Source organism: Scyliorhinus canicula, chromosome 6 (assembly GCF_902713615.1).
Source record: "Scyliorhinus canicula chromosome 6, sScyCan1.1, whole genome shotgun sequence".
In the NCBI taxonomy this organism is placed as follows: domain Eukaryota; kingdom Metazoa; phylum Chordata; class Chondrichthyes; order Carcharhiniformes; family Scyliorhinidae; genus Scyliorhinus; species Scyliorhinus canicula.
Genome location: NC_052151.1, coordinates 196146396 through 196172562, shown reverse-complemented (window position 1 = coordinate 196172562; position 26167 = coordinate 196146396). Strand labels below are relative to the sequence as shown.

The following is a 26167-nucleotide window of genomic DNA, read 5'->3' as shown; positions in this document are numbered from 1 at the left end:
CAGCCTTAGCATGGGCGGTACATGCAAATAATTCACTGCAGATGGTTCCCTATCAATTAGTGTTTGGTAAAAATCCTAAAATTCCATCCATTTTGGATGACCAGCCTCCAGCTTCGGCAGGGACTACAATTAGCTCTGCCTTTGCTGAGCATTTAAATGAATTACATAGCTGTAGAAAAGCTTTTTTGGAAGCAAAAGTCTCCGAAAGAATTCGCTGAGCTTTAAGGCATAATGTATGGCCATCAAAAACCATTTTTCAGCAAGGAAACATATTATACTATAAGAGAGACAATTGTAATGAATGGAAAGGCCCAGAGAAAATCATAGGCAAAACAATTGTTTTTATACATGGCAATCAGACTATTAGGGTACATTCATCAAGGATAATGGTACAGACTACAAATTTTCAAATTTAGAAAGAACAGACAGCCATGATGAGGAACCAGGGTCATTTGATATGCACGTGTTCCAGAACTATGAGGATCAGTTAGCTGATATAGACAGGGTTTTTGTAGAGGAACACAATGAGCGGGGTTCTCTCAGCCCATGCTGGGCCGGAGAATCGCTGCGCCGAGCGCAAATCGTGCGGCGCCGCCCCGACGCCAATCCGCCGATTCTCCGGAGGGGGGAGAATCAGCGCCATTGGCGCCGGCACGGTCGGCGGCTGCTCTACACGGCACAACCTGCCGATTCTCCGGCCGGGATGGGCCGAGCGGCCGCACAAAAAATCCGGGTCGCGCCGGCGCCGTCCACCCGCTCTTACCCGGTGGGACCTCAGCGTGCATGGGGGCGGCCTGGTTGGGGGGGGGAGTGGGGTCCGACCCTGAGGTGGGGGGCCTCCGCTGTGGCCTGGCCCACGATCGGGGCCTACCGATCGGTGGGCTGGCCTCGGGCTGGGGGCCTCTTTTGCTTCATGCCGGCCCCTGTAGCCCTACACCATGTTGCATCGGGACCGGCGCGGAGAAGGGAGCCACTGCTCATGTATGCATTGGAACCGGTCCCACTGCACATCTGCGCATGCGCGCATTGGCGCTGGTCCCACTGCGCAGACCCACGGCACTCATTTGACGCCGGCATCGGCAGTTGGAGCTGCGTGGGTCGTCCCAGGCTGTGCTGGCCCCTGATAGGGGTCAGAATCGCTGCTCCTGAGGGCATGTTGATGCCGTTGTGAAACATGACACTGTTTACAACGGCGTCAACACTTAGCCTAATGATCAGAGAATCCCGCTCAATACTTCTGATGAATTAGACCAGGCCATTTTTCTGAAAGGACAACTGCCAAAAGTTGGTACAAAAGTGACATACGTGCCTGAAGGGTCTAGTCAATGGAAGGATGCAACTGTTATTAGTAGAGCAGGGAAGGCCGCTGGAAAGTATAAACGTTGGTTGAATGTTTGAAATTAGGGCCTCACGGTAGCATGGTGGTTAGCATCAATGCTTCACAGCTCCAGGGTCCCAGGTTCGATTCCCGGCTGGGTCACTGTCTGTGTGGAGTCTGCACATCCTCCCCGTGTGTGCGTGGGTTTCCTCCGGGTGCTCCGGTTTCCTCCCACAGTCCAAAGATGTGCGGGTTAGGTGGATTGGCCATGCTAAATTGCCCGTAGTGTAAGGTTAATGGGGGGATTGTTGGGTTACGGGTATACGGGTTACGTGGGTTTAAGTAGGGTGATCATTGCTCGGCACAACATCGAGGGCCGAAGGGCCTGTTCTGTGCTGTAATGTTCTATGTTCTATGTTCTAATGTACAGCATTATGGGGAGGATGTCAAGACAATGGATTGGGAACATGAAGTTCAAAAATGGCGGGCACAGAATCGCAGTGCCAGTTCACATAGTACATCGGATAGTGAACAGGTTCGCAGAAAAAGCTTGAAAACTATTGAAAGGACATCCCCCAGCAGATGGGAAAGATCAAGCAGTAGCAGTACAGAACGAGATACCAGGCGGGAGAGGGGACGTAGTTTGTCAACATCTCAGAACATGGGCAAGACTATGATTACTACTAGGATTAGAAGCCCACATGCATGTGAGATTTTGGTGGCTTCCAATAAATTAGATGAAAAAGTTATCAAAGATGCCAAACATAATGAAGTGCATAGTTGGAGTGAATTTGACAACGAGCTCTATCCCACAGATGGATTTGCACGGAAAAAGTTCTTCCGGATATAACTTATAAGGTAAAGGCCAGGCTTATGGCAAGATGATTTGAAGAAAACTTAGAAGGTCAGGATTTAAGAGTAGATTCACCTACGGCAGGAAAGGTTATTTTAAAGATCTCTTGGCTCTATTAACCACATAGGTATGGGAATGCAAATCTATAGATATAAAAGCTGCATTTTTGCAGGGGCATCTGCTCCAGAGAGACATTTTTCTCCATCCTCCTAAAGAAGCAGCCAACACAGAAAGGGTACTCTGGAAGGTGAACAAATGATGCATTTAGAGTCTGGTATTTTTCGGTAAGGTCAGTTTTGTTAAAGTTAGGCTGTTGTCAGCTGAAAGCAGATCCTGCAATGTTTTCCTGGCACTATGGTCAACTTTGGGCAGCACGGTAGCATGGTGGTTAGCATAAATTCTCCACAGCTCCAGGGTCCCAGGTTCGGTTCCCCGCTGGGTCACTGTCTGTGCGGCGTCTGCACGTCCTCCCCGTGTGTGCGTGGGTTTCCTCCGGGTGCTCTGGTTTCCTCCCACAGTCCAAAGATGTGTGGGTTAGGTGGATTGGCCATGCTAAATTGCCCGTAGTGTCCTAAAAAGTAAGGTTAAGAGGGGGTTTGTTGGGTTACGGGTATAGGGTGGATATGTGGGTTTGAGTAGGGTGATCATTGCTCGGCACAACATCGAGGGCCGAAAGGCCTGTTCTGTGCTGTACTGTTCTATAAAGGAAATCTTTCTGGCATCTTTATGATGCATGTCGATGATTTTTTGGTGGGGTGGGACTAGTGATTTTGAAGCTATAGTAATCTGTAGGTTGAGGAAAGAATTCAGGGTTGGAAGTCAGGCTTCTGGTGTATTTAAATATATAGGACTAGAAATTGGACAGACTAAGTTAGGTGCAACTTTACGTCAGCAATCTTATTTGGAGAGCAATAAGCCATGGCCGGGTTTCACAAAAAGACGTAGTAGTTTCAAAGATGGAAAAAGAGCAACTCTAGTGTAATTGGGCAACTGAATTGGTTAGGTCGACAGACTAGACCGGATGGTAGTTTTGATGTCTTAGGGTTGAGTGCAAAAATGAATGATCCTAAAGTAAAAGACCTAATGTGAACAAATAAACCATTGGTCAAACTAAAAATACAGTAGTGTGTTTTGAGGTTCCCGGTTTTAGGTAATCTTAGACATTTGAAACTCATAGTTAATAGTGATGTGTCCTGTGCAAATTTATGTGATGGGATTTCAGGCACAGGAGGTTTTATAATTTTCTTTTTGTGGAACAATGGTAAATGTTGCCCCTTTGTGTGGGAAACAAAGAAAATAAGGAGTGGTCAAAAGCACTTTGCCCACTGAGACGTTAAGCCTTGTAGAGGCAGTGGATATGGCCTTTTAGATATCCCAGATATTGATAGACATTTGGGGATTTGGGGAATGTACCCATTGAGTGTCACATTGACAATAAATCCCTCTGGGAAAATGTGCACTCGACAAAAAGTGCAAATGAGAAAAGGTTAAGGATAGCCATTGCAAATTTGAAGGAGATGTTGGACAGATGGGAGATGGCAAAAAATTAAATGGGTCAACGGTAGCTATTAATTGTCTGATTATTTTACAAAAAGAGGGGATAGTTCACAGAAACTTTTGGATATTATTAATGAAGGGCGTCTAGGACAGCACGGTGGTACAGTGGATAGCATTGCTGCCGACGGCGCTGAGGACCCGGGTTCGAATCCCGGCCCTGGGTCACTGTCCATGTGGAGTTTGCACATTCTCCCCGTGTCTGCGTGGGTTTCACCCCCACAACCCAAAGACGTGCAGGGTAGGTGGATTGGTCACGCTAAATTGCCCCTTAATTGGAAAAAATAATTGGGTACTTTAAAAAACATTTTTTAAAAGGCACCTGTTTTTGTGACTTTTTCAAAAAAAAGGGGGGGACTTGCGTGTGTTTTTGAGTTTCTTGTAATTTTATTTTTTGGGGGAAACCAATATTTACCAAATTATTTTTTTTCTCCAAGGTAGCGGAGACTGTTAAGGAATGGCTTAAGAGACATTCCAATTATATGTCTCATTGATGTTAAATATTCAATAATTGACACTGATATGTGAAAGGGGCTGCAGGTGACTCTTGATGCATGTGATGTGGTGTCAGAGTTTTGTATAGACTGTGCTCAAGGAAAATAAAGGTGGTTGTGAAAAGGAGCAGAACTCTTGACTCTTTACTCAACAACAGCCAGAAGCTAACAGGTATGGTGCTTTAAAAAAATCTGCAGGATAACCAGGGCGGGCTGATAAACAAAGACTGCGATTTACAAGCTTACTGATAAGAAAGCATGCAAGGAACCATCATCTGACAGAGGTCAGAGGTGGGTTTTTTACGCAAAGAGTGGTGAGGCCGTGGAATGCCCTACCTGCAACAGTAGTGAACTCGCCAACATTGAGGGCATTTAAAAGTTTATTGGATAAGCATATGGATGATAAGGGCATAGTGTAGGTTAGATGGCCTTTAGTTTTTTTCCATGTCGGTGCAACATCGAGGGCCGAAGGGCCTGTACTGCGCTGTATCGTTCTATGTTCTATGTTCTATGAAGCAAAGATTCTTTACTCTTTCACGTACGTTTTTTTTTTCCTTTTCCACCCCTCGGTCTGGTGTGTATATGGGTAGAGGATGGGGAGACAAGTTAAAGTAGGAGTTAGGCAGTAATTAATATTTAACTAACTGTATCAGCTGCGTATTTCATTATAGTTTTCATTATAAATAAACAGTAATTGTGTTTAAACTTACAAACCTGGTGACTGTGATCATTGGGCAGCCAAGGGCCAAAAACTTTGGGTATTTTTATAATAATTCTTGGTTAATTTATTTGTGTTGTGACTCCGGGATGAGTGGAGCTAGAACCGACTGTGCACTTGCCCAGGTTTTTAGAACAAGGGTAGCTTCCAGATTCGTCCAGTGCTCACTTGAACCGGTGATGAGCATGTCATCTAAATAACTTTGCAGTCCATTCAGCCCACTTAGAATTTGATCCTTGGATCTTTGAAAAAGAGCAGGAGCAGATGTTATTCCAAAAGGAAGTCTTCTGTAATGAAACAGATCTTTGTGTGTCACAATGGTGTGTAGTGGCTGTGACTCGGCAGCCAAATTCATCTGTAGATATCCCTGGGAAAGATTAATTTTACTGAATTTATGTCCTCCAGAAAATTCAGCAAGCAAGTCATCAATCAGCGGCAGTGGATAGTGATCTGCGTGTAAAACCGGATTAATAGTTGTTTTAATGTCTCCACAAATTCTCACTGACTCATCCTGTTTTAATATAAGGAATGATTAGTGTTCCCCAATTATTTGTAGTCACAGGTTCAATGACTCCTGTCCATACTAATCTTTCGAGTTCTTCTTCAAATTTAAGCTTGATGGTGTATGGTAGGATTCTAGCTTTGAAACTTTTAGATGTGCTGTTTGGCTTGATTTTTTAGGTGCAGCTCAACGCGTCATTGAGCCTAGTGAATCTTCAAACACCTTCTCATACTTCTTCACAAGTTTTTGCAACTGTCTTCCAGTTAAGCCTAATCTAAGCCAACCATGCTCTGTCAAATAGAGCTGGATAATTTCCACAGACAAGGTGAAGAGGTGACTTCACAGTCTGTCTGTTTGCTTCTACTTACAACATAATGCATCATTTTATTCACTCAAGGACTTGTCTCCTGATTTTGCTGGTGAACAAGAATCTGAAGCGGCATAAATGTTTCACACTCAACTGAGCGAAGCAATGTTGTGACGTTTCAGTCCTCCTCTGTCAGATTATCTATTAAAAACAATTAGAATCATTCTTCATATGAATTTCATGTATCAAAATCCTCAACAAACATGCCCATGGCACCCATTTATGGATCCCAGCTCCTGAGGTCGACACTTTATCCCTTCCAACTGTGTTGGAAATTATGGCACAAACAATCCCTTCAACAAACAACTGGGAAATCTTTCCCTTGTATGCATGAGCGTTTTGACTTTTCTCCCGAGTGGTGTTTTGTGTGGAGTTGGCAGTCCGTGGAGCTTCACCAGGTCCCTGCAGTCCAGATGTAGCATGGTGGTTAGCATAAATGCTTCACAGCTCCAGGGTCCCAGGTTCGATTCCCGGCTGGGTCACTGTCTGTGTGGAGTCTGCACGTCCTCCCCCTGTGTGCATGGGTTTCCTCCGGGTGCTCCGGTTTCCTCCCACAGTCCAAAGATGTGCGAGTTAGGTGGATTGGCCATGCTAAATTGCCCGTAGTGTCCTAATAAAAGTCAGGTTAAGGGGGGGGTTGTTGGGTTACGGGTATAGGGTGGATACGTGGGTTTGAGTAGGGTGATCATGGCTCGGCACAACATTGAGGGCCGAAGGGTCTGTTCTGTGCTGTACTGTTCTATGTTCTATCTCACTCACTTCAACGCAAGGAAGTCTTCCTGACTATCCTTACTCATAGTTACTGTTGAAAACCTTTGTTAAAACTTCACAGTGGCAGTGCTTCGCCTGTTCAGTCCTGTGAATCTTTCATTGCTTCCAACGTTGTCCCACAATTAGTCAATGAATGTCTTTCCATCAATTTTTCTGCACCCATCCTCATCGCCAGTTTTCTCTCCTGCTACATTTCTTTGTTGCTGCAATGAGAAAAGGTATGGAAGTTCCCACACTTTGGATTCTTGTAAAACACGATGAGAGGTTTATTGAGGGTGTTGCTTATTCACTCAAGGTGGCGATTCACTCAAGCCCGCACAAACACTCTACTGACATCCCAACACAACACGTGACTCAGAACCTGAAGAACGTCTTTCCAGATACATAACACTGTCCAAATGCAAGGCTTTGATAGAACTTTTCAAATTGCTACTGGAGCTGTTGTTAGCATCTTGCCAGGTGACATTGACTGGCTTCAGCCTCGACTATTGATCCATCTGACATCAGATTGCCAAGCCCAAGTGGCACCTTCCAAACAAATGCAGGATTATTGCTCATCTTATCTACAAGAGGCATCAAATTGTTGCTTCTCTCTATGCTGCACAATTAACGCACATCCTTATTGAGTGAGAATGTTGACATACTTCTCTGGATCCTAGCCAAAGAAAATGATGCTCAACATTTAACCGACTCACTGTCTTTCATGCAACAACCTTTAACCTTGTATTTAGAACCAATGGAAGTGCAGACGTCAGCAGCTGATGAAGTTTATTCAATCAGCAGCACATCCAATTCTTTCATCGAGACTCCATCCACCAACCCCAGGGTGGGTATGGAAGTTATAAATCTCTCATTTGCTCACGAAAAAGCCAGAGATGGTGGATACAGAATGCACTGAAGCAGATGGTGACCATCCCCAGGAACACCTGCTGGACCTGAATTGGCTCTCCCTAGAGAGTGAAGAGGAAGAATCCCATGCAGCACTGTGTAACCTCTTAAAAGTTGATGTCATAGGTGATGATATGTCTTTCCAGTTGATAGATACACCCATATGAAATCTCTGCTGTCTTGTTAAAGGAATCAGTTGTGTTTCTAGTTACTGAGCAGTATTCAGATCTTAGTTCCACTGAACCTACCAATACATTGCCTATTTGATCTCTTGGTATCTATGAAGAGTCTTCCACAGAGAATCATAGAATCATAGAATTTACAGTGCAGAAGGAGACCATTCGGCCCATCGAGTCTGCACCGGCTCTTTGAAAGAGCACCCTACCCAAACCCACGCCTCCACCCTATCCTCATAACCCAGTAACCCGACCCAACACTAAGGGCACTTTTGGACACTAAGGGCAATTTTAGCATGACCAATCCACCTAACTTGCACATCTTTGGACTGTGGGAGGAAACCGGAGCACCCGGAGGAAACCCACGCACACACGGGGAAACGTGCAGACTCCACACAGTAGAACGTGCAGACTCCGCACAGGAATGCCTTGCCCAAGTTCAAGTTAGAGTCCATGGAGGATCACTCTTCAAAACAACTGATACCTTCCAAGGGTGAAGGTTGATTGCTACCCATATTTCAGTCCAAACAGAAATAATAATAACCTTTATTATTGTCACAAGTATGCTTACATTAACACTGCAATGAAGTTACTGTGAAAAGCCCTTAATTGCCACATTCCGTCGCCTGTTTGGGTATACAGAGGGAGAATTCAGAATGTCCAAATTACCTAACAAGCATGTCTTTCTGGAAGGAAACCGGAGCACCCGGAGGAAACCCACGCAGACACGGGGAGAACGTGCAGACTCCGCACAGACAGTAACCCAAGCCAGGAACCAAACCCAGATCCTTGGCGCTGTGAAGCAACAGTGCTAACCACTGTGCTACAGTGCCGTCCATAAAAGCCTTCTCCCCTCCAGTTCTGAAGGTCAGCACAGAAGCTGCGGCACATCTGAAACTGCAGAATCCTGAGCTTAAACCTTGTCTCAGGATTACCGACAGGAAATTCCTCTCATTTGTGAAGACAAGGCTGTCTTGTCTCCATATCCTGAGCAATCCTTCCCATGGCCCACAGTGGAGCAACCCTGTACAGAAAGAAGCTTGGCTGCCTTACTGCTGCCTCCAGAAAGTAAACTGTCCTCCCGAAATATCATTTTGAAATAATCTCTTCTTCTTTTCATGTTGGTCTTACAGGAATTTGGCTGTGGTTTCCTTTGTCTTCTGGCTTCAATGAAATCTAGGATAATCAATACCTGAATCAGTGTTTGATACAGCAGTGAATGATATAGCTGTGACGCTCTTCCCTGGAGTCGAAGACCATTCCTCTTCTGAAGCTCTTTCCTTGTATGCTCAGAGGTAATAAGTTCCTCTGGGTGACCTGACTTTTTCTCTTCTTGTATTGGAAAGCCCAAAAGTTTATGCTTTTTGGTCTTCACTCTTGGATCAGTTGTTTATTGAAAAATCTTTGTTGTCCTTGCAGTTCAGTCATCCTAAAACCCACGCTGTGCTTCCCAGCTATGTTGCTAGATTGTTGCCTTATTCTGCAGACGATATCCTGTCAGGGGCAGAGGAAAGCCTTCATGATGCCAAGGGTGAAGAAAATGGTGAGTGAATGAACACTTCAGGACTGTGACTTGGAGAGCGGAAGAGTAGGAGTTGGAGTTGGGGAGAATCAGTGGTTGTAAAAAGGGAGTTACAGAATGTGGTGGAAATAGTTAAGAAATAGTTTCATGTTGTTGTCAAAAAGTAGGTCGTATATAAGAAGGAGACGTAGTGTAAAGAGTGAACAGATGAGAAATACTAATGTCTGACGTAGATGGTGTACCACTGACATCAATCAGTCACGTGTTAGACTCCGAAGGAGAGGTTAGAGTCATACTAGGAGCAACACCCCTACCCTGTGACCTGTTTAGATGTATTATTAATAAACAAATGTTAAGCAGATACCAGATTATCCCCACAGCCTGTCTAAGAACCAAGTCCTCTGCCTCGAGTCTACGATGGATTCAGTTGCGGGGGGTGGGGGGGGGGGGGGGGGGAGGCGGTGACTCCATGGAAGGCCACCCTCAGGGCTCTGGCATTGTGTTCAACCCCTCACTCCCACATACTGCCCATGACACAACCATGCCAAACAATGCCTTCTCATTCCCTTTACCCAACCCCCATTCCCTGCATGGTCGCTCATACACCCAATGCCAACCTATGCCCTGCACCCACCCTCAAGCCCCTCATTAACTTCATGCTAAGCTATGACCTGTCTGCCTGGCCCTTTATAGCCTCCATGCTTACTCAGTGAAAGCTCATGCCACCCTCTTGGCCCTTCCACCTACCAGGTCAACTCGCTCAGTATCCACCATGGGCAGAGCTCAGGACCCATGCAGAGCTAAGATAAAATAAAGCTACATTTTAGTCCGCTGCAGACTTCACCATATTAACAAAAAGATTTTAAGTCAGAAAACCCCATTTAATACATTTACATTCATTCAACTATATGAAACCATATGACAACAAACATTTAATTCAAGGGCACAATCCCTAATAACAACAAACATTGAAGTTCATAGTCCCACTTCAAAGAGTTTATAGCTCCTTGTAGCTGTCAGTCAAGCTGTGGAATAGTAGGCAGTCAAGTGTGACAACGGATTGTTGTGAAAACAGCCATACAGCACTAATCCAATAATGAAAATTCTCAGGCTCAACACCAGGACAAAGCAGCTACTTGATTGACACCCCAACCACCACTTCCAACATTCACTCTCACCACCAGCAGCACTCAGTGGCAAGTGTGTACTATATACCGGATGTACTGCAGGAACTCACAAGGTTTCTTCAACAGCAGTCTACGGGTTCAGAGGAGATTTACTAGGATGTTGCCTGGTATGGAGGGAACGTCTTACGAGGAAAGGCTCAGGGACTTGAGGTTGTTTTCGTTAGAGAGGAGAAGGCTGAGAGGTGACTTAATAGAGACATATAAGATAGTCAGAGGGTTAGATAGGGTGGACAGTGAGAGTCTTTTTTCCTCGGATGGTGATGACCAACACGAGGGGACATAGCTTTAAATTGAGGGAGATATAGGACAGATGTCAGAGGCAGTTTCTTTACTCAGAGAGTAGTAGGGGTGTGGAACGCCCTGCCTGCAACAATAGTAGACTCGCCAAATTTAAGGGCATTTAAGTGGTCACTGGATAGACATATGGGTGAAAATGGAACAGTGTAGGTCAGATAGGCTTCAGATGGTTTCACAGGTCGGCGCAACATCGAGGACCGAAGGGCCCGTACTGCGCTGTAATGTTCTATGTTCTATGTAGCACCTTCCATACCCACAACCCCTAGACAGTTGTGAAGGACAAAAGCAGCAGCTGCATCGGGAACACCACCACCTGGAAGCTTCCAACAAACCACACACCATCCTGACGTGGAAATGACTCATTTTTAACATTCAATTTTGGAGTTAATTATTTGGCTGCTGAATTTTCCTGAGGGATTTCTTCCTCATTGAAGCCTGCAAGGGCGATTGCCTCTGAATCATTCTGGCTACACTGTGGCTGACAAGAACTGTTGCATTAAAAGGAAAAATCCCAGTGCATGTATTTGCTCTAAAGTTGCATCCAACCGTTTAATATTTTTAATCAAGGGTGGACATAGCTTTCTTTTACACCTACAAACGATGGGTTGCATTCATCGTGTGGGCGAAGAATATCTACATTTCTATCCTAATATCTTTATTCTTCATGAGTGGTTTCACATCTATTCATGTCATTCTGGAATGAAAGGTCCCGCGTGGAGCGATCCTCAAAAAAAAATAGAAATCACCAACTGAGGCAAACTTAATCATACAAGGTCTCTTTCAGCCACTCCTGGCACCATCTTCAAACTCATATTTGGTTGCCCGCATTATGAGAATTCACAGGGACAACTGCTCTGCTTAATAACTATCTTGAACCACACTTGAGAAATTCATTTTTCATCTCGACAAGAACTTGAGCATCAGATAAAGATTGAATCAGACATCAGTGCAGAAATTTGCCTATTCAATTGTGCATATGTTTAAACTGCGCCACACTTCTGTAAATGCATGGGTTTCCAGCCATTAATTTTCACACAGCAGGGAATGTCTCTCTGAGCTCAATGAGGAAGAAATAAACTTCAAAGCTCTCACAATAAACAGCAAGCAACTTGGGCTTGAAAGACGCCTATCATCGCCCGTTTCAAAACGTCGTGATTAGAAACAATCTCTTTAGACAGATACATTAACGGGCAGGGAGCAGAGGGATACAGATCCTTAGAAAAGAGGCGACAGTTTTAGATAGAGGATCTGGATCAGCGCAGGCTTGGGGGGCCGAAGGGCCTGTTCCTGTGCTGTAAGTTTTCTTTGTGTGGTGAATGTATAGTACTAGTAATTCACCAGTGTATTAGTATCAAGTTCTGCCATTGTGTTACAGCTATGTTATGTTATTGACCTTGTGGGCTCCACCTATGGGCCATTGTGTGGCTTCACCCACAGGGGGATATGTTGGGGCATGTACGGGCTCCACCCATAGCTCCTCCCCTTGAAAGGAAGTATAAAGAGCAGTTGACCTGTAGGCGGTCCACAGTATTGAACTAGTCGCAGACAGGCTCTGTTCTAAGCTGATTAAAACCTCGGTTTGCTTCTACTCGTGTCTTTGAGTGAATTGATGGTCGTATCACTTTGTTCTTTGTTCTTTGTCATCCAGACAATAATGTACATCAGGGCAGGAATTCTCGAGCCATTGTGATTCAATTTTCCCACCGGTAGCACATCCCGCCCGCGGATTTCCCAGTGGTGTGGCGTGGCTGCAATAGGAAATCGCATTGACAAGCAGCGGGAGTATAGAATCCCACCACCAGAGATGGGCGCGCTGCCGAGAAACACGCAGCTGGGAGACTGGACAATCCAGCCCCAGATGTCTAAATTGGTTTGTCTAAAACAGCAGCATTACCTTGTTGCTGGCTGAGTGAAATATTGGACAGAATACATGGTCAACTTCCCTGCTCATCCACAAAACGGTGCTGTGGGATCTTTTCTCCCACTTGAGAGGGCTAACAGCTCTGGCAGTTTAACATCTCTTCCAAAGTCTGACAGAACAAGATTTTTTTCAACTTTGCATTGCAGTTTCCAGTCCACATTTTTGTGTTCTAGCCTCTGGAGTGAGACTTGAACATGTAACATTGAAACAAGAGTAGACCATTTATTACCTTCAACCACTTATGCAGTTCATTGAGGTCATGGATTCTCACCAAGCCTTAAGAGTGCTGAGCGATGGCCGATAAATTCTGCCTTCTCATATACCCCGTTAGCCCAAGAAATCTGTATGAATGGGCTTATCAAATGACTGACTTTGAAATAAGACTGCTACCACTCAACCTGGATCATATATTACAGCCTCTTTCTTGCAAACTTTTTCTGTATTGATGAATCTGTACTCCTCCATGTTGACCACCACTTGGAGGAAGCACTGTGGGTGGCAAGAGTGCAGAATATGCTCTGGGTGGGTGATTTCAATGTCCATCACCAAGAGTGACTCGGCAGTATCACCACAGACCAAGCTAGCCAGGACATAAAGGACATAGCTGTTAGACGGGGACTGCAGCAGGTGGTAAGGGAGCCAATATGAGGGAAAAACATACTTGACCTCATCCTCACCAATCTGCCACCTGCAGATGCATCAGTCCATGGCAGTATAGGTAGAAGTGACCAGCGCACAGTCCTTGTGGAGACAAAGTCCCGTCTTCACATTGAGGATACTCTTCATCATGCTGTGTGGCACTACCACCGTGCTAAATGAGATAGACTTCGAGCAGATCAAGACTGGGCATCCATGAGGCCCTGTGGGCCATCAGCAGCAGCAGAATTGTATTCAACCACAATCTTCAACCTCATAGCCTGGCATATTCCCCACTCAACCATTCCCACAAAACCAGGGGATCAACCCTGGTTCAATGAAGTGCGCAGGAGAACATGCCAGGAACAGCATCAGGCATACAGTAAAATGAGGTGTCAACCTGGTGACGCTACATTACAGGACTACTTGTGTGCCAAACAGCATAAGCAGCAAATAATAGACAGAGCTAAGCGAGGCCATAACAAACTCACCAGATCTAAGCTCTGCAGTCCTGCCACATCCAGCCGTGAATGGTGATGATTAAACATCATCTCACTGGAGGAGGGGGCTCCACAAATATCCCCATCCTCAATGATGGAGGAGCCCAGCACATAAGTGCAAAAGACAAGCCTGACGTCCTCACAACAATCTTCAGCCAGAAGTGCCAAGTGGATGATGCATCTCAGTCTTCTCCGGAGGTCTCCAGAATCACACATTGTCAGTCTTCAGCCAATACGAATCACTCCACGTGATATAAAGAAATGACTAAAGGCACTGGATACTGTTAAGGCTAGTGGTCCTGATAATATTACAGCAATAACACTGAAGACATATGCTCCAGAACTTGCCGCACCCCTAGCCAAGCTGTCTCAGTACAGGCCCCACACTGGTATCTACCCAGCAATGTGGAAAATTGCCCAGGGGTGTCCTGTGCACAAGAAACAGGACAAATCCAACCCAGCCAATTACTGCCCTATCTGTCTATTCTCCATTAACAATAAAGTAATTGAAGGAGTCATCAACAGTGCTATCAAGTGGCACTTACTCAGCAATAACCTGTTCACAGATGCTCAGTTTGGGTTCTGCCAGGGTCACTCAGCTCCTGACCTCATTATAGCCTTGGTTCAAACATGAACAAAGAGTTGAATGCCAGAGGCGAGTTGAGAGTGACTACCCTTGACATCAAGGCAGCATTTGACTGAGTATGGCATCAAGGAGCCCTCGATAAACTGGAGTCAATGGGAATCAGGGGGAAAACTCTCCACTGGTTGGAGTAATACCTGGCACAAAGGAAGATGGTTGTGATTGTTGAAGTTCAATCATCGCAGCTCCAGGACATCACTGCAGTAGTTCCTCAGGGTAGTGTCCCAGGCCCAACCATCTCCAGCTGCTTCATCAATAACTTGCCTTCCATCGTCAGATCAGAAATGGGGATGTTTGTGGATGACTGCACAATATTCAGTACCATTCGTGACTCCTCAGATAATGAAGCAGTCCATGTCCAAATGCAGCAAGATCTGGACAATCTCCAGGCTTGGGCTGACGAGTGGCCAAGTTACATTTGTACCACATAAGTGTCAGGCAATGACCATTTCCTACAAGAGAGGATCTAACCGTCGCCCCATGACATTCACTGAATCCCTCACCAGTCAACATCCTGGGGGTTACCATTGATCAGAAACTGAACTGGATTAGCCATATTAATACTGTGGTTGCCAGGGCAGGTCAAAGGCTAGGAATCCTACGGTGAAGAACTCACCTCCTGACCCCCCCAAATTCTGTCCACCATCTACAAGGCACAAGTCAGGAGTGTGATGGAATACTCTCCACTTGCCTGGATGAATGCAGCTCCAACACACTCAAGAAGCTTGACACCATACAGGACATAACATTCAAACCTCCACCACCGATGAGCGTATGCACCATCTACAAGATGCACTGCAATACCTCACCCAGGTTTCTTCGACAGCACCTTCCAAACCCACGGCCACTACCATCTAGAAGGGCAAGAGCAGCTGATACAAAGAACAAAGAACAAAGAAAAGTACAGCACAGGAAAAGCCTCTGACTATCCACTCCGTCCATGCCCCTCATAATGTTGTAGACCTCTATCAGGTCACCCCTCAACCTCCGTCGTCCCAGTGAGAAAAACCCAAGTGTATTCAACCGCTCCTCATAGCTAATGCCCTCCATACCAGGCAACCTCCTGGTAAATCTCTTCTGCACCCTCTCTAAAGCCTCCACATCCTTCTGGTAGTGTGGTGACCTGAATTGAACACTATACTGCAAGTGTGGCCTAACTAAGGTCCTATACAGCTGCAACATGACTTGCCAATTCTTATACTCAATGCCCTGGCCAATGAAGGCAAGCATGCCGTATGCCTTCTTGACTACCTTCTCCACCTGTGTTTCCCCTTTCAGTGACCTGTGGACCTGTACACCTAGATCTCTCTGACTGTCAATACTCTTTAGGGTTCTACCATTCACTGTATATTCCCTCCCTGCATTAGACCTTCCAAAATGCATTACCTCACATTTGTCCGGATTAAACTCCATCTGCCATCTCTCCGCCCAAGTCTCCAAATGATCTAAATCCTGCTGTATCCTCTGACAGTTATCATTGCTATCCGCAATTCCACCAACCTTTGTGTCGTCTGCAAACTTACTAATCATACCAGTTACATTTCCTCCAAATCATTTATATATACTATGAACAGCAAAGGTCCCAGCACTGATACCTCAGAACCCCACCACCTGGAGGTTCCCCTCCAAGTCATTCACCACCCTGACATGGAAATATATCACCATTCCTTCACTGTCGCTGGGACAAAATCCTGGAACTCCCTCCCTAACAGCACAGTGCGTCTACCTACACCTCAAGGACTGCAGTGGTTCAAGAAGGCAACTCACCACCAGCTTCTGAAGGGCAACTAGAGATGGGCAATAAATGTTGGCCGAACCAGCAAAGCCCACATCCCATAAATGAATAAGACTGGAGGGAAATGGAGAGTGTGTTCGGGAAGGAGCTTGGCGATGTGGGAAGGAAGGGTTTGAGATGGGGAGGTGAAAAGAGTCGAGGTTTGATGTTGGGCCATGCATTGTCCTAACTCTTGAGGGGGTATTGGGAGGAATCTCTGAGTCTGTGGTGGGGGCTGATACTCAGTCAGATGCAAGTACATTTTTGACAGGCCTAAGGGGAGGGGAGGTTCTGGGTTGAGAGCTGGATGCTGGTAAGGGTGGCAGGTTTGTTGTACCGTAAGATTGTGGCTTTGTCTATGCATTAGGCAATGTAATCTTTAAAAAAGCTTGTTCATATTGTCTTTTACCTTTTTCTGATCTTTCAGCTTCTGGCATAAACCTTGCTGGATGTCAGGTTTTCTTGGACAGGCACGGCCGGGGTGTTGGACTGGACCCCATCCTGGGCTATGGTGACTCCTACTGGAAGCCTGTTGTAACCCTTGCCGTTTTTGAGGGTGAGCTGCAGGTGATGGAGGCTGATGCGGGTCCCCTTATTGGTCTAGGGCCACATTGCCCACCCAGATCCTGGATCTCGACAATAAGGTACACAAGAACAGCGGCCAAATAGACAAGGGCAGTTCGAAGGGAGTTCCAGGATTTTGACTCTGACAATGAAGAAAGATGAGTTGGGATAATATATGGCTTGGAGAGGAATTTGTAGGCTGTGAGGTCTGTATCCATCTCGGTCCTTCCCCTTCTACTTGATAAGGGTGTTTCTCTGGTTGGCAATCAGTAGCTAGTGGTGTCCCTCAGGGATCCGTGTTGGGCCCACAATTGTTCACAATTTACATAGATGATTTGGAGTTGGGGACCAAGTGCAATGTGTCCAAGTTTGCAGACGACACTAAGATGAGTGTTAAAGCAAAAAGTGCAGAGGATACTGGAAGTCTGCAGAGGGATTTGGATAGGTTGAGTGAATGGGCTAGGGTCTGGCAGATGGAGTACAATGTTGACAAATGTGAGGTTATCCATTTTGGTAGGAATAATAGCAAAAGGGATTATTATTTAAATGATTACGGTGGGCAGCATGGTAGCATTGTGGATAGCACAATTGCTTCACAGCTCCAGGGTCCCAGGTTCGATTCTGGCTTGGGTCACTGTCTGTGCGGAGTCTGCACATCCTCCCCGTGTGTGCGTGGGTTTCCTCCAGGTGCTCCGGTTTCCTCCCACAGTCCAAAGATGTGCAAGTTAGGTGGATTGGCCATGATAAATTGCCCTTAGTGTCCAAAATTGCCCTTAGTGTTGGGTGGGGTTACTGGGTTATGGGGATAGGCTGGAGGTGTTAACCTTGGGTCGGGTGCTCTTTCCAGGAGCCGGTGAAGACTCGATGGGCCGAATGGCCTCCTTCTGCACTGTAAATTCTATGAATTCTATCTATGTCTGCGGGGTTTCCGCCGGGTGCTCCAGTTTCCTCCCACAAGTCCCGAAAGACGTGCTGTTAGGTGAATTGGACATTCTGAATTCTCCCTCTGTGTACCCGAACAGGCGCTGGAATGTAGCGACTGGGGGCTTTTCACAGAAACACCATTGCAGTAATGTGAGCCTAATTGTGGCAATAAAGATTATTCTTATTAACTACCTGATGTCTCTTTCTTTTGATTGCTTTCAATTTTCATCTGACTATGCTCCTGAGAAATGCCTCGATGTTACTTTAAAGACGCTATATAAATACAAGTGGTTGTGTTTATATCTTGGAGAGTGAAAGCTGCTGCTCATTGATAATGTGGATGCCTGGCTGTCAATAAGGTGGGTCATAGGGACATAATTATTAACCTCGGTAGGCAATTCAGCTTGCCTTTCTATTGAGGCAGCTATATAATCTCTGAAATGCATTACATTTGGAAATAATAGTCGAGGTTTTGTTGAGAATTTAAGCAAAACGTCCTTAATGACTTATTCAGCTGGCAGTCATCAGCCTTTATTGTGTTTGTAAATTGTTGGAGTTCTTTATTTTTGGCAACAATGATCTCTGCTTAATGCACAACACAATTAGTGGTTCCAGCCAGTACTCTCCATTTGTGCTTAATTGCACATTACGCGTTGTTGGAGATTTACTGGGCATTTAACAGGGTGCTGCTTCACAAAGGCTTATGTAAATTTTCTTCCCGAGATATGAACCTCTGGTCAAGATTATGAAAATCTGACAGGGTGAGTTGAAGGATCTGCTGTTTTATTAAATGGTGCTCTGGGATTCTTATTATTGCTGTTTTGGGGATCAACTTTCATGAATCTGTCCATAAAATGAATGTGGCCTCCCTTTAGATTACTTTAAGTGAGCATTTAATTTTTACCTCTATGCAGTTTTAAAATACTGCCAGAAATCTTGACAGAGTGATAAAATGTGGCGTTCTCTACCACATGGAGTAATTGAAGTGAATAGTGCAGATTTTCTAATAATTTTTATTGTCACACGTAGGCTTACATTAACATTGCAATGAAGTTACTGTGAAAAGCCCCTAGTCGCCACATTCCGGTGCCTGTTCGGTTACATAGAGGCATAATTCAGAAAGTCCAACTGACCTAACAAGCACGTCTTTCAGGATTTGTGGGAGCATAGGATAGATGCGGGCAGGTTGTTTCCACTGGCGGGTGACAGCAGAACTAGGGGGCATAGCCTCAAAATAAGGGGAAGTAGATTTAGGACTGAGTTTAGGAGGAACTTCTTCACCCAAAGGGTTGTGAATCTATGGAATTCCTTGCCCAGTGAAGCAGTTGAGGCTCCTTCATTACATGTTTTTAAGGTAAAGATAGATAGTTTTTTGAAGAATAAAGGGATTAAGGGTTATGGTGTTTGGGCCGGAAAGTGGAGCTGAGTCCACAAAAGATCAGCCATGATCTAATTGAATGGCGGAGCAGGCTCGAGGGGCCAGATGGCCTACTCCTGCTCCTAGTTCTTATGTTATGTTCAAACGGGAGCACCCGGAGGAAACCCGTGCAGACTCCTCACAGACAGTGACCCAAGCCAGGAATCGAACCTGGGTTAAACGCTGTGAAGCAGCAGTCCTAACCACTGTGCCACCGTGCTGTCCATATTAAGGGGAGACTTAAGGGAGTGGCGAATATGAGGGTGGGGTAGGAACAGTTTGGGGGGCTGCGAGAAGTATGAACACATACGTAGTACAGATCAGATTGGTCTGATCTTTTTGTGTGTTAAAAATTGTATGCAGGTGGTAATTTGAGATGTTCTTCAAAATTCAATGAAAAAAAAAGTTCAGATGAGAAATGCGTCTTTAGAAATGAAGAATTGGCAGCCCATTGTAATCACTGCGCAGGATTCATTGAAATCAATTGAACTCTGCTTTCCTCAGAAAGGATTTACACTTCAATAGCAACTTTCACTACCTCAGTACTTCCCAAGCGCATTAAAGTCAATGAGGAAAGTGTACTCACTGTTGTAATGTTGGAAATATGGTAGTCAACAAACAGCAGAGATAAAGCATCTAATTTTTCTTTTAATGAAAATCCTTGGGGATAAGTATTGGCCAATATGGTGTCATGGCATATTTTATCTACACCAGAGAAGGCAGATGGTAGTTTTGTTTTTACATCTGTTATGAAACACAACACTAACAGTGCAGCACTCTCTGAAAACTGTACTGAGTGTGGCGCTAACAATTATACTCAAAGCCGAGAGACTAGTACAATAGAGGCTTTATTGCTGTACGATGTTGTCCCTCCATCCGCAACTGTAGACTGAGGGTCTGAGCAGCTCTCATACATATTTATACACAAGCTCCCTGTGGGCGAAGCTAGCCGGCAAGGGCTGACCGGAGGAACCTGTATTACAGGTACAGGCATACATCCCCCTACTGCAGTACACATAACTACAGTGGTTATCTCACCACGCTGAGTGTTAGCCTAGATTATGTGCTCAAGTCTCCGGAGGGGAGCTTGAACTCAGGGCAGTCTGACTCAAAGTATTTATTGCCTATCCCTAGTTGCCACTGAGAAGGTGGTGGGTAAGCTGCCTTCTTGAACCACTGCAGTTCATTTGGTGTAGGTACACCCACACTGCTGTTAGGAAGGCAGTTCCAGGATTTTGACCCAAAGACAGTGAAGGGTGAGATAGTTTCAAGTCAAGAGTGGTGAGTGGCTTCGGGCAGCGTGGTGGCACAGTGGTTAGCACTGCTGCCTCACGGCGCTGAGGTCCCAGGTTCGATCCTGGCTCTGGGTCACTGTCCATGTTGAGTTTGAACATTCTCCCCGTGTTTGCGTGGGTTTCGCAAACCTAAAGATCTGGAGGCTGGATGGATTGGCCACGCTAAATTGCCCCTTAATTGAAAAAAATTAATTAGGCACCCTAAAATTATTTTTTGAAAGAGTGGTGAGTGGCTTGCAGGGGAACTTGTAGGTGGAGCTGTTCTTATGTATCTGCTGCCCTTTGAAGTGGTAGAGGTCACAGATTTGGAAGGTTCTGTCAAAGGAGTCTTGATGAGTTACCACAGTGCATCTTGTTACTGGTACACATGGCTACCACTGTGCCTCGGTGGTGGAGAGATTGGCTGCTTGTGGGTGAGGGGCCAATCAAGTAGCTGCTTTGTCCTGGATGGTGTAGGGCTTCTTGAGTGTTGTTGGAGTTTCACTCATCCAGGCAAGTGGACATTATTCCATCACACTCCTGACTCCACACACTAATTATGCCGAAGGGGAAACTCTGCTCACTAAAGCGCCATCTTTGGTCTCTATAACGCAACTACTGGTTTAAATCTGGTACAGTCTATCAAAAAAATACTGAATACAACATACTTCAACATCCGTGTCGCATTTGGAACCCATCCATCCTGATTCACAGTGGCATTCAAATCCATCCACTGAGTCTGTGCAACTACAAAATAAAAAGAAATATTTCATTTTAATTAGCAGAACATGAATTATGTACAAGTTTAATCTAAAATGAAGGCCTTTAACACCCAGGTCTCATTTTAAACAAAGCACTTCCTCCCAAAACCAACAGGACTGAGGTCAAGCGGGAGCATGGTAATCTGATCAGGAGCTTTGGAATTGGAGAGAATGGTCCTTGAATTTACCTAGGCACTGTGTGTTGCCTTTGGCAACTGGCACAAGGTGAAATGGAGGGGAGAAGGACAGGCAAGTCTACAGCTGGGGAGGCCCAACAGCACTGTGCAGGGTAAGTGAGCTGGGCTGGAAGAACTACTGTTCCTTCAGGCATACATGGACCTCCAAAGCAAAAATGCATTTTTGTCTAAACATAATTTAGCCCCTTCTGGCCAGTCAGTGCCTCCCTGCAGATTTCCTCCGCCGTGTTTGATACCAGGTGTGCATCTCCACAAGTCAGCATGAGAAGCAGGTCATGATGTGATGACATTGTTGGACCTGGCCAGGGGTGGGGCCTCGTCAACACTAAAACAGACAGGAATAACATAGATCCTGGGTGGGAAAGGTGCGGTCTCACTGGGCCTGATCTCAAACCCAATGCAACATTCTCACTGAATGGAGAGGGACATGGAAGCCTTCATTAAAATTAAAGCCATAAGTCACTGAATAATCAGAAGTGGAAGAAATACTGTGCTGTTTGAACACAGCATCGGTACGATTGTAAGCAGTTTCATTTGGTATAACATTTGGTCAGTTGACCAATACTTGGGACATGGTCTCCTGAACAAAGAACAAATAACAAAGAACCATACCGCACAGGAACAACTCTTCGGCCCTCCAAGCCTGTAATGGTCATGATATCACATGTTATAACCTGCCTGCTTACCATTGGCTAGGGACGAATGACAATCCCACAATCCTGTGGGAGTATGAGCTTCCCCAATGAGGGGGGGGGGGGGGGGAGAGAAATCATTAGCAGACTCCCTGCATAAATAGAGCTGGCCAGTTTGGAACCAGAGAGAGAGGAGTTTGGCAGCAAGAGAAGTTGTTGCTGCTGTTGTATATATATATATATGTTAATTTGTAAATAAATGTTATTTTTTTGCATCGGGAAAACTCATGCTGGACTCTTCGTGGCCCTCACAAAATCACACTTGGCCAAAACCCTCAGCACTTCCTAGTGCCGTATCCCTCGATACCCATCCTATCCATGTGTTTGTCAAAATGCCTTCTGAACGCCGTCAATGTATCTGCTTCCACACCTCCCCTGGCAACGCATTCCAGGCACTCACTACCCTGTGGGCAAAAAAACCTCGCAATTGATCTTTGCCTACTGGACAGACATCTTGAGGGGCAAATGGCTCCAGATTAATGTAAAGTAAAATAGCGCAAATACACAATAATAACTGGTAAAAAATATTAAGGGAAACAGTGGGAAAGGTGCTGAGTGATTTATGAGCAGAAAGTGTATCAGCAGGTCTGTCAGCAAACAGGGAGATGAATGGTTTCCATGGGATCATTTTGGATGCCAACTCATCTCTTTTTTATGATATTGACCAAGAAGGTACATAGTTTCAGCATTTTCAGGTTATTAATTCAGTTGACAAATTCAATTTCTATTAGAACAATAGGAAGTTTAACACCTGGTTCAGCTTGTATAGTGGCAACATACATGGTACTTAACCCTCTACTTACCTCCATCAACCCAAAACCTTTCCTTGCGCTCATAGAAACTTGTTTTGTTATAATGCCTTTCATGTCAGAGATTTCCTTAAGGTGCTTTTTTAGAATAGGAATTCTGCAAATGAGCAAATGAATGACAGGGAAACTACGCAGGAGTGACTGAAAGTTTATTAGAGATTTGGGCTTTGAGAAACTGAAGAGGCAAAAGAGCTCGGTGGAGATATGGATGAAGTATGAGGGGGTAGTTAGGACGAGGTGTTTAAAATCTTTGCCACCAGTGGTGGGATGAAAGGACAGGGAGGCTCGGAATGGCCACGATGAGATGATTAAAGCATGCGGCAGTTGAAGCAGGACAGGGAGGGAAGTTGCTGAGGTAGGCCAGGTCAAGGCCATAGAGGGTTTAGAGGCCAGGATTGTGGATTTAAATTTTATGTGCTGGGAAACAGAGCTCCACAACAGGCCCAGCGGTTAGCATTGCTGCCTCACAGAGCCAGGGACCCGATTTCAATTCCGACCGTGGGTAACTGTCTGTGTGGTGTTTGTACATTCTCCCAGCGTTTGCAAGGATTTCCTCCGGGTGCTCCGGTTAGCTCTCACAGTCCAAAGATGGGCAGGGCAGGTTACGGGTCTCGGGTGTGGTTGACATGGGAGTGGACATCGGTAGAGTGCTCAGTTGAAGGGTCAGTGCAAACTCGATGGGTCGAATAGCCTCCTTCTACACTGGAGGGATTCTATGATTCTATTCTGTGAGGTCAGCAAAGACAACACGGTAGCATGGTGGTTAGCATAAATGCTTCACAGCTCCAGGGTCCCAGGTTCGATTCCCGGCTGGGTCACTGTCTGTGCGGAGTCTGCCCGTCCTCCCCGTGTGTGCGTGGGTTTCCTCCGGGTGCTCCGGTTTCCTCCCACAGTCCAAAGATGTGCGGGTTAGGTGGATTGGCTATGCTAAATTGCCCGTAGTGTCCTAAAAAGTAAGGTTAAGGGGGGGGGGGGGTTGTTGGGTTACGGGTATAGGGTGGATACGTGGGTTTGAGTAGGGTGATCATTGTTCGGCACAACATTGAGGGCCGAAGGGCCTGTTCTGTGCTGTACTGTTCTACTTCTACTTCTACTTCTACTTCTACAAAGGAGATCAGAACTTAGGGAAGCACTGCTTATAGATGGCAGAGCATCGGATACATTGGATGGTGGGAGGTACAAGGCAAGCTTTGCTGTAATAGAGTTTTATCATTGGGTAGCAGGGTGCAGGAAAGACCATTATGAACTGAAGCATCTGAAGGATGTTTGGTGGAAGGGCCAGGTTAGGAGAATAGACAAACACTGCTGCCAGTACAGTGTAGCATCGGATGTGGGCTGGTAAAGCTTAATAAGGGCGGCACAGTACTTAGCAGTTAGCACTGTTGCTTCACAGCAGCAAGGTCCCAGGTTCGATTCCCGCTTGGGAGTCTGCATGTTCTCTGCATGTCTGTGTGGGTTCCCTCCAGATGCTCCATTTTCATCTCAAGTCCTGGAAGACGTGCTGTTAGGTGAATTGGACATTCTGAATGTGTACCCGAACAGGCGCCGGAATGTGGCGACTAGGGGCTTTTCATAGCCGTGTTAATGTTAGCCTACCTGTGACAATAATAAATATTATTATTAACTCAGTTAAAACAGGACTGTGGGTGATCCTTGATCTGACATCGTGGTTGAAACAGTCATGTACAGATGGTATATAAATTATTCATATGGAACCAGACCCCGTGTTAACTCTTGATCTTATTTGGAGGCAACATATTGGCTGGAACTTTCCAGTTGTTCATGTCATGATATGCGGACACACACATAATGATATACAGACAAGCAGCTAATGGACACAGAAAGCAGGACATGGCCAATAAGCAGGCAGGACACTCGGGGGTGGGATCTGACTATAAAAGACACAAGGCGCTTACACCGCCTCTTTCCACTGATGAACATCTAGAGAGTCAATCAAGGGTGTATTTACAGTATCACACCTCCGCCACGTGGCTAAGAGCTAGTCTGCTTCAGACAGAGTAACCACACTTGTTTGCAGACAGTCGAACTCACAGAGAACTGTGCTATTAGTTCAATACGCCTGATTGAACTAACTTCAAGGTCTGGAGTATCTTTTTGATCTATGCTGTATCTATTTGCAGCCAGTGTTAGACCAGTGTACCTAACACAACATGATACCAGGAGACTACTAATTTGAGGTGGCTTACCTCAGTTCGTTCCGTGATGACCAGCAAATGTATCCCGGAACCATGGAGAAGATTCAGGCTCCTCACCAGCTCAGGACCTCCGGCAATCTCAGTGCCAACTGGCAGATATTCAAGCAAAAGTTTCTGCTGTGCATCGAAGCCTCAGACCTCGAGGGTGCGTCTGATGCAAGAAAGATCGCGCTTCTCCTCTCGACAGCGGGTGATCAAGACATCAAACTCTTCAACTCGTTTAACTTCACCAAAGGCCAGGACAAGACAAAGTTTCAGATCAACCTGGACAAGTTTGATCGTCACTGTGAAGTGGACACCAATGGAATCTTCGAGCGCTACATATTCAAACAACGTCTTCAAGGAAAAGATGAAACTTTCAACTCCTTCTTAACTAGCCTCTGCCTGTGAGCGCTGTCCTGCAACTTTGGTGATATTGCTGACTCCATGATCAGAGACCAAATCATGTTTGGAGTTCCCTCTGATCCTCTGAGAGAACAGCTCTTACAAATCAAGCATATGACCCTGCCAGTCGCGTTGAAACGCATGCAGTGCATGAGCACTCAAAAAATCGGAATTCCCAATTCAAGTCAGCTGAAATGAGAAGCTTTCCTCCCACAAGGCAGGGAGCGTGCAGGCCATCGCCCGGATGCAGTGGCTCAGCATTGAAGACAGCGGCCATCTCTCCCGCTTTTCCCGGAGCCCCACGCATGCGCGATGCGAACGGGATAATGAAACGGCCGACACTCGTACTGCTCAGGTTCAGGCATCTGCCGACTGCACTGCGCATGTGCGACGACATACACCATCACGGCGCCGATGTCGCAGCTATGAAGGTCCCGGAAGACAAGAAGGCGGTATTGCGCTTCCTGGGCATGGTCAATTTTCTGGGCAAGTTCATCCCAAACCTCGCCTCACACACCACGTCCCTACGAAACCTAGTGAAGAAGTCCACTGCCTTCGAGTGGAAGGCGGCCCATCAGGTAGAGTGGTTGGAGCAGAAAGCCAAGCTCACCACTGCACCCGTATTGCCATTTTTCGACCCAGACAGAGAAACAAAAATCTCGACCGATGCGAGCCAGGATGGCATTGGTGCGGTCCTGCTGCAACGCGATGACACCTCATCCTAGGCACCGGTTGCCTACGCATCGAGGGCAATGACGCCCACCGAACAAAGGTACGGCCAAATCGAGAAGAATGCCTGGGCCTTCAC

The 26167-nt window shown here is 45.9% G+C and overlaps 1 protein-coding gene across 18 annotated transcripts in view; it reads right to left on the bottom strand.

The window, feature by feature from the left end:
• eys (eyes shut homolog) overlaps window positions 1-26167 on the bottom strand; it is a 3376609-nt gene that overhangs the window by 1070573 nt on the left and 2279869 nt on the right. For all 18 annotated transcript variants that reach the window (XM_038800705.1, XM_038800706.1, XM_038800712.1 and 15 more), the window contains one exon: window positions 20969-21047. In XM_038800705.1, the coding sequence (XP_038656633.1) occupies window positions 20969-21047 (79 nt within the window). The remainder of the gene's footprint in view (window positions 1-20968; window positions 21048-26167) is intronic.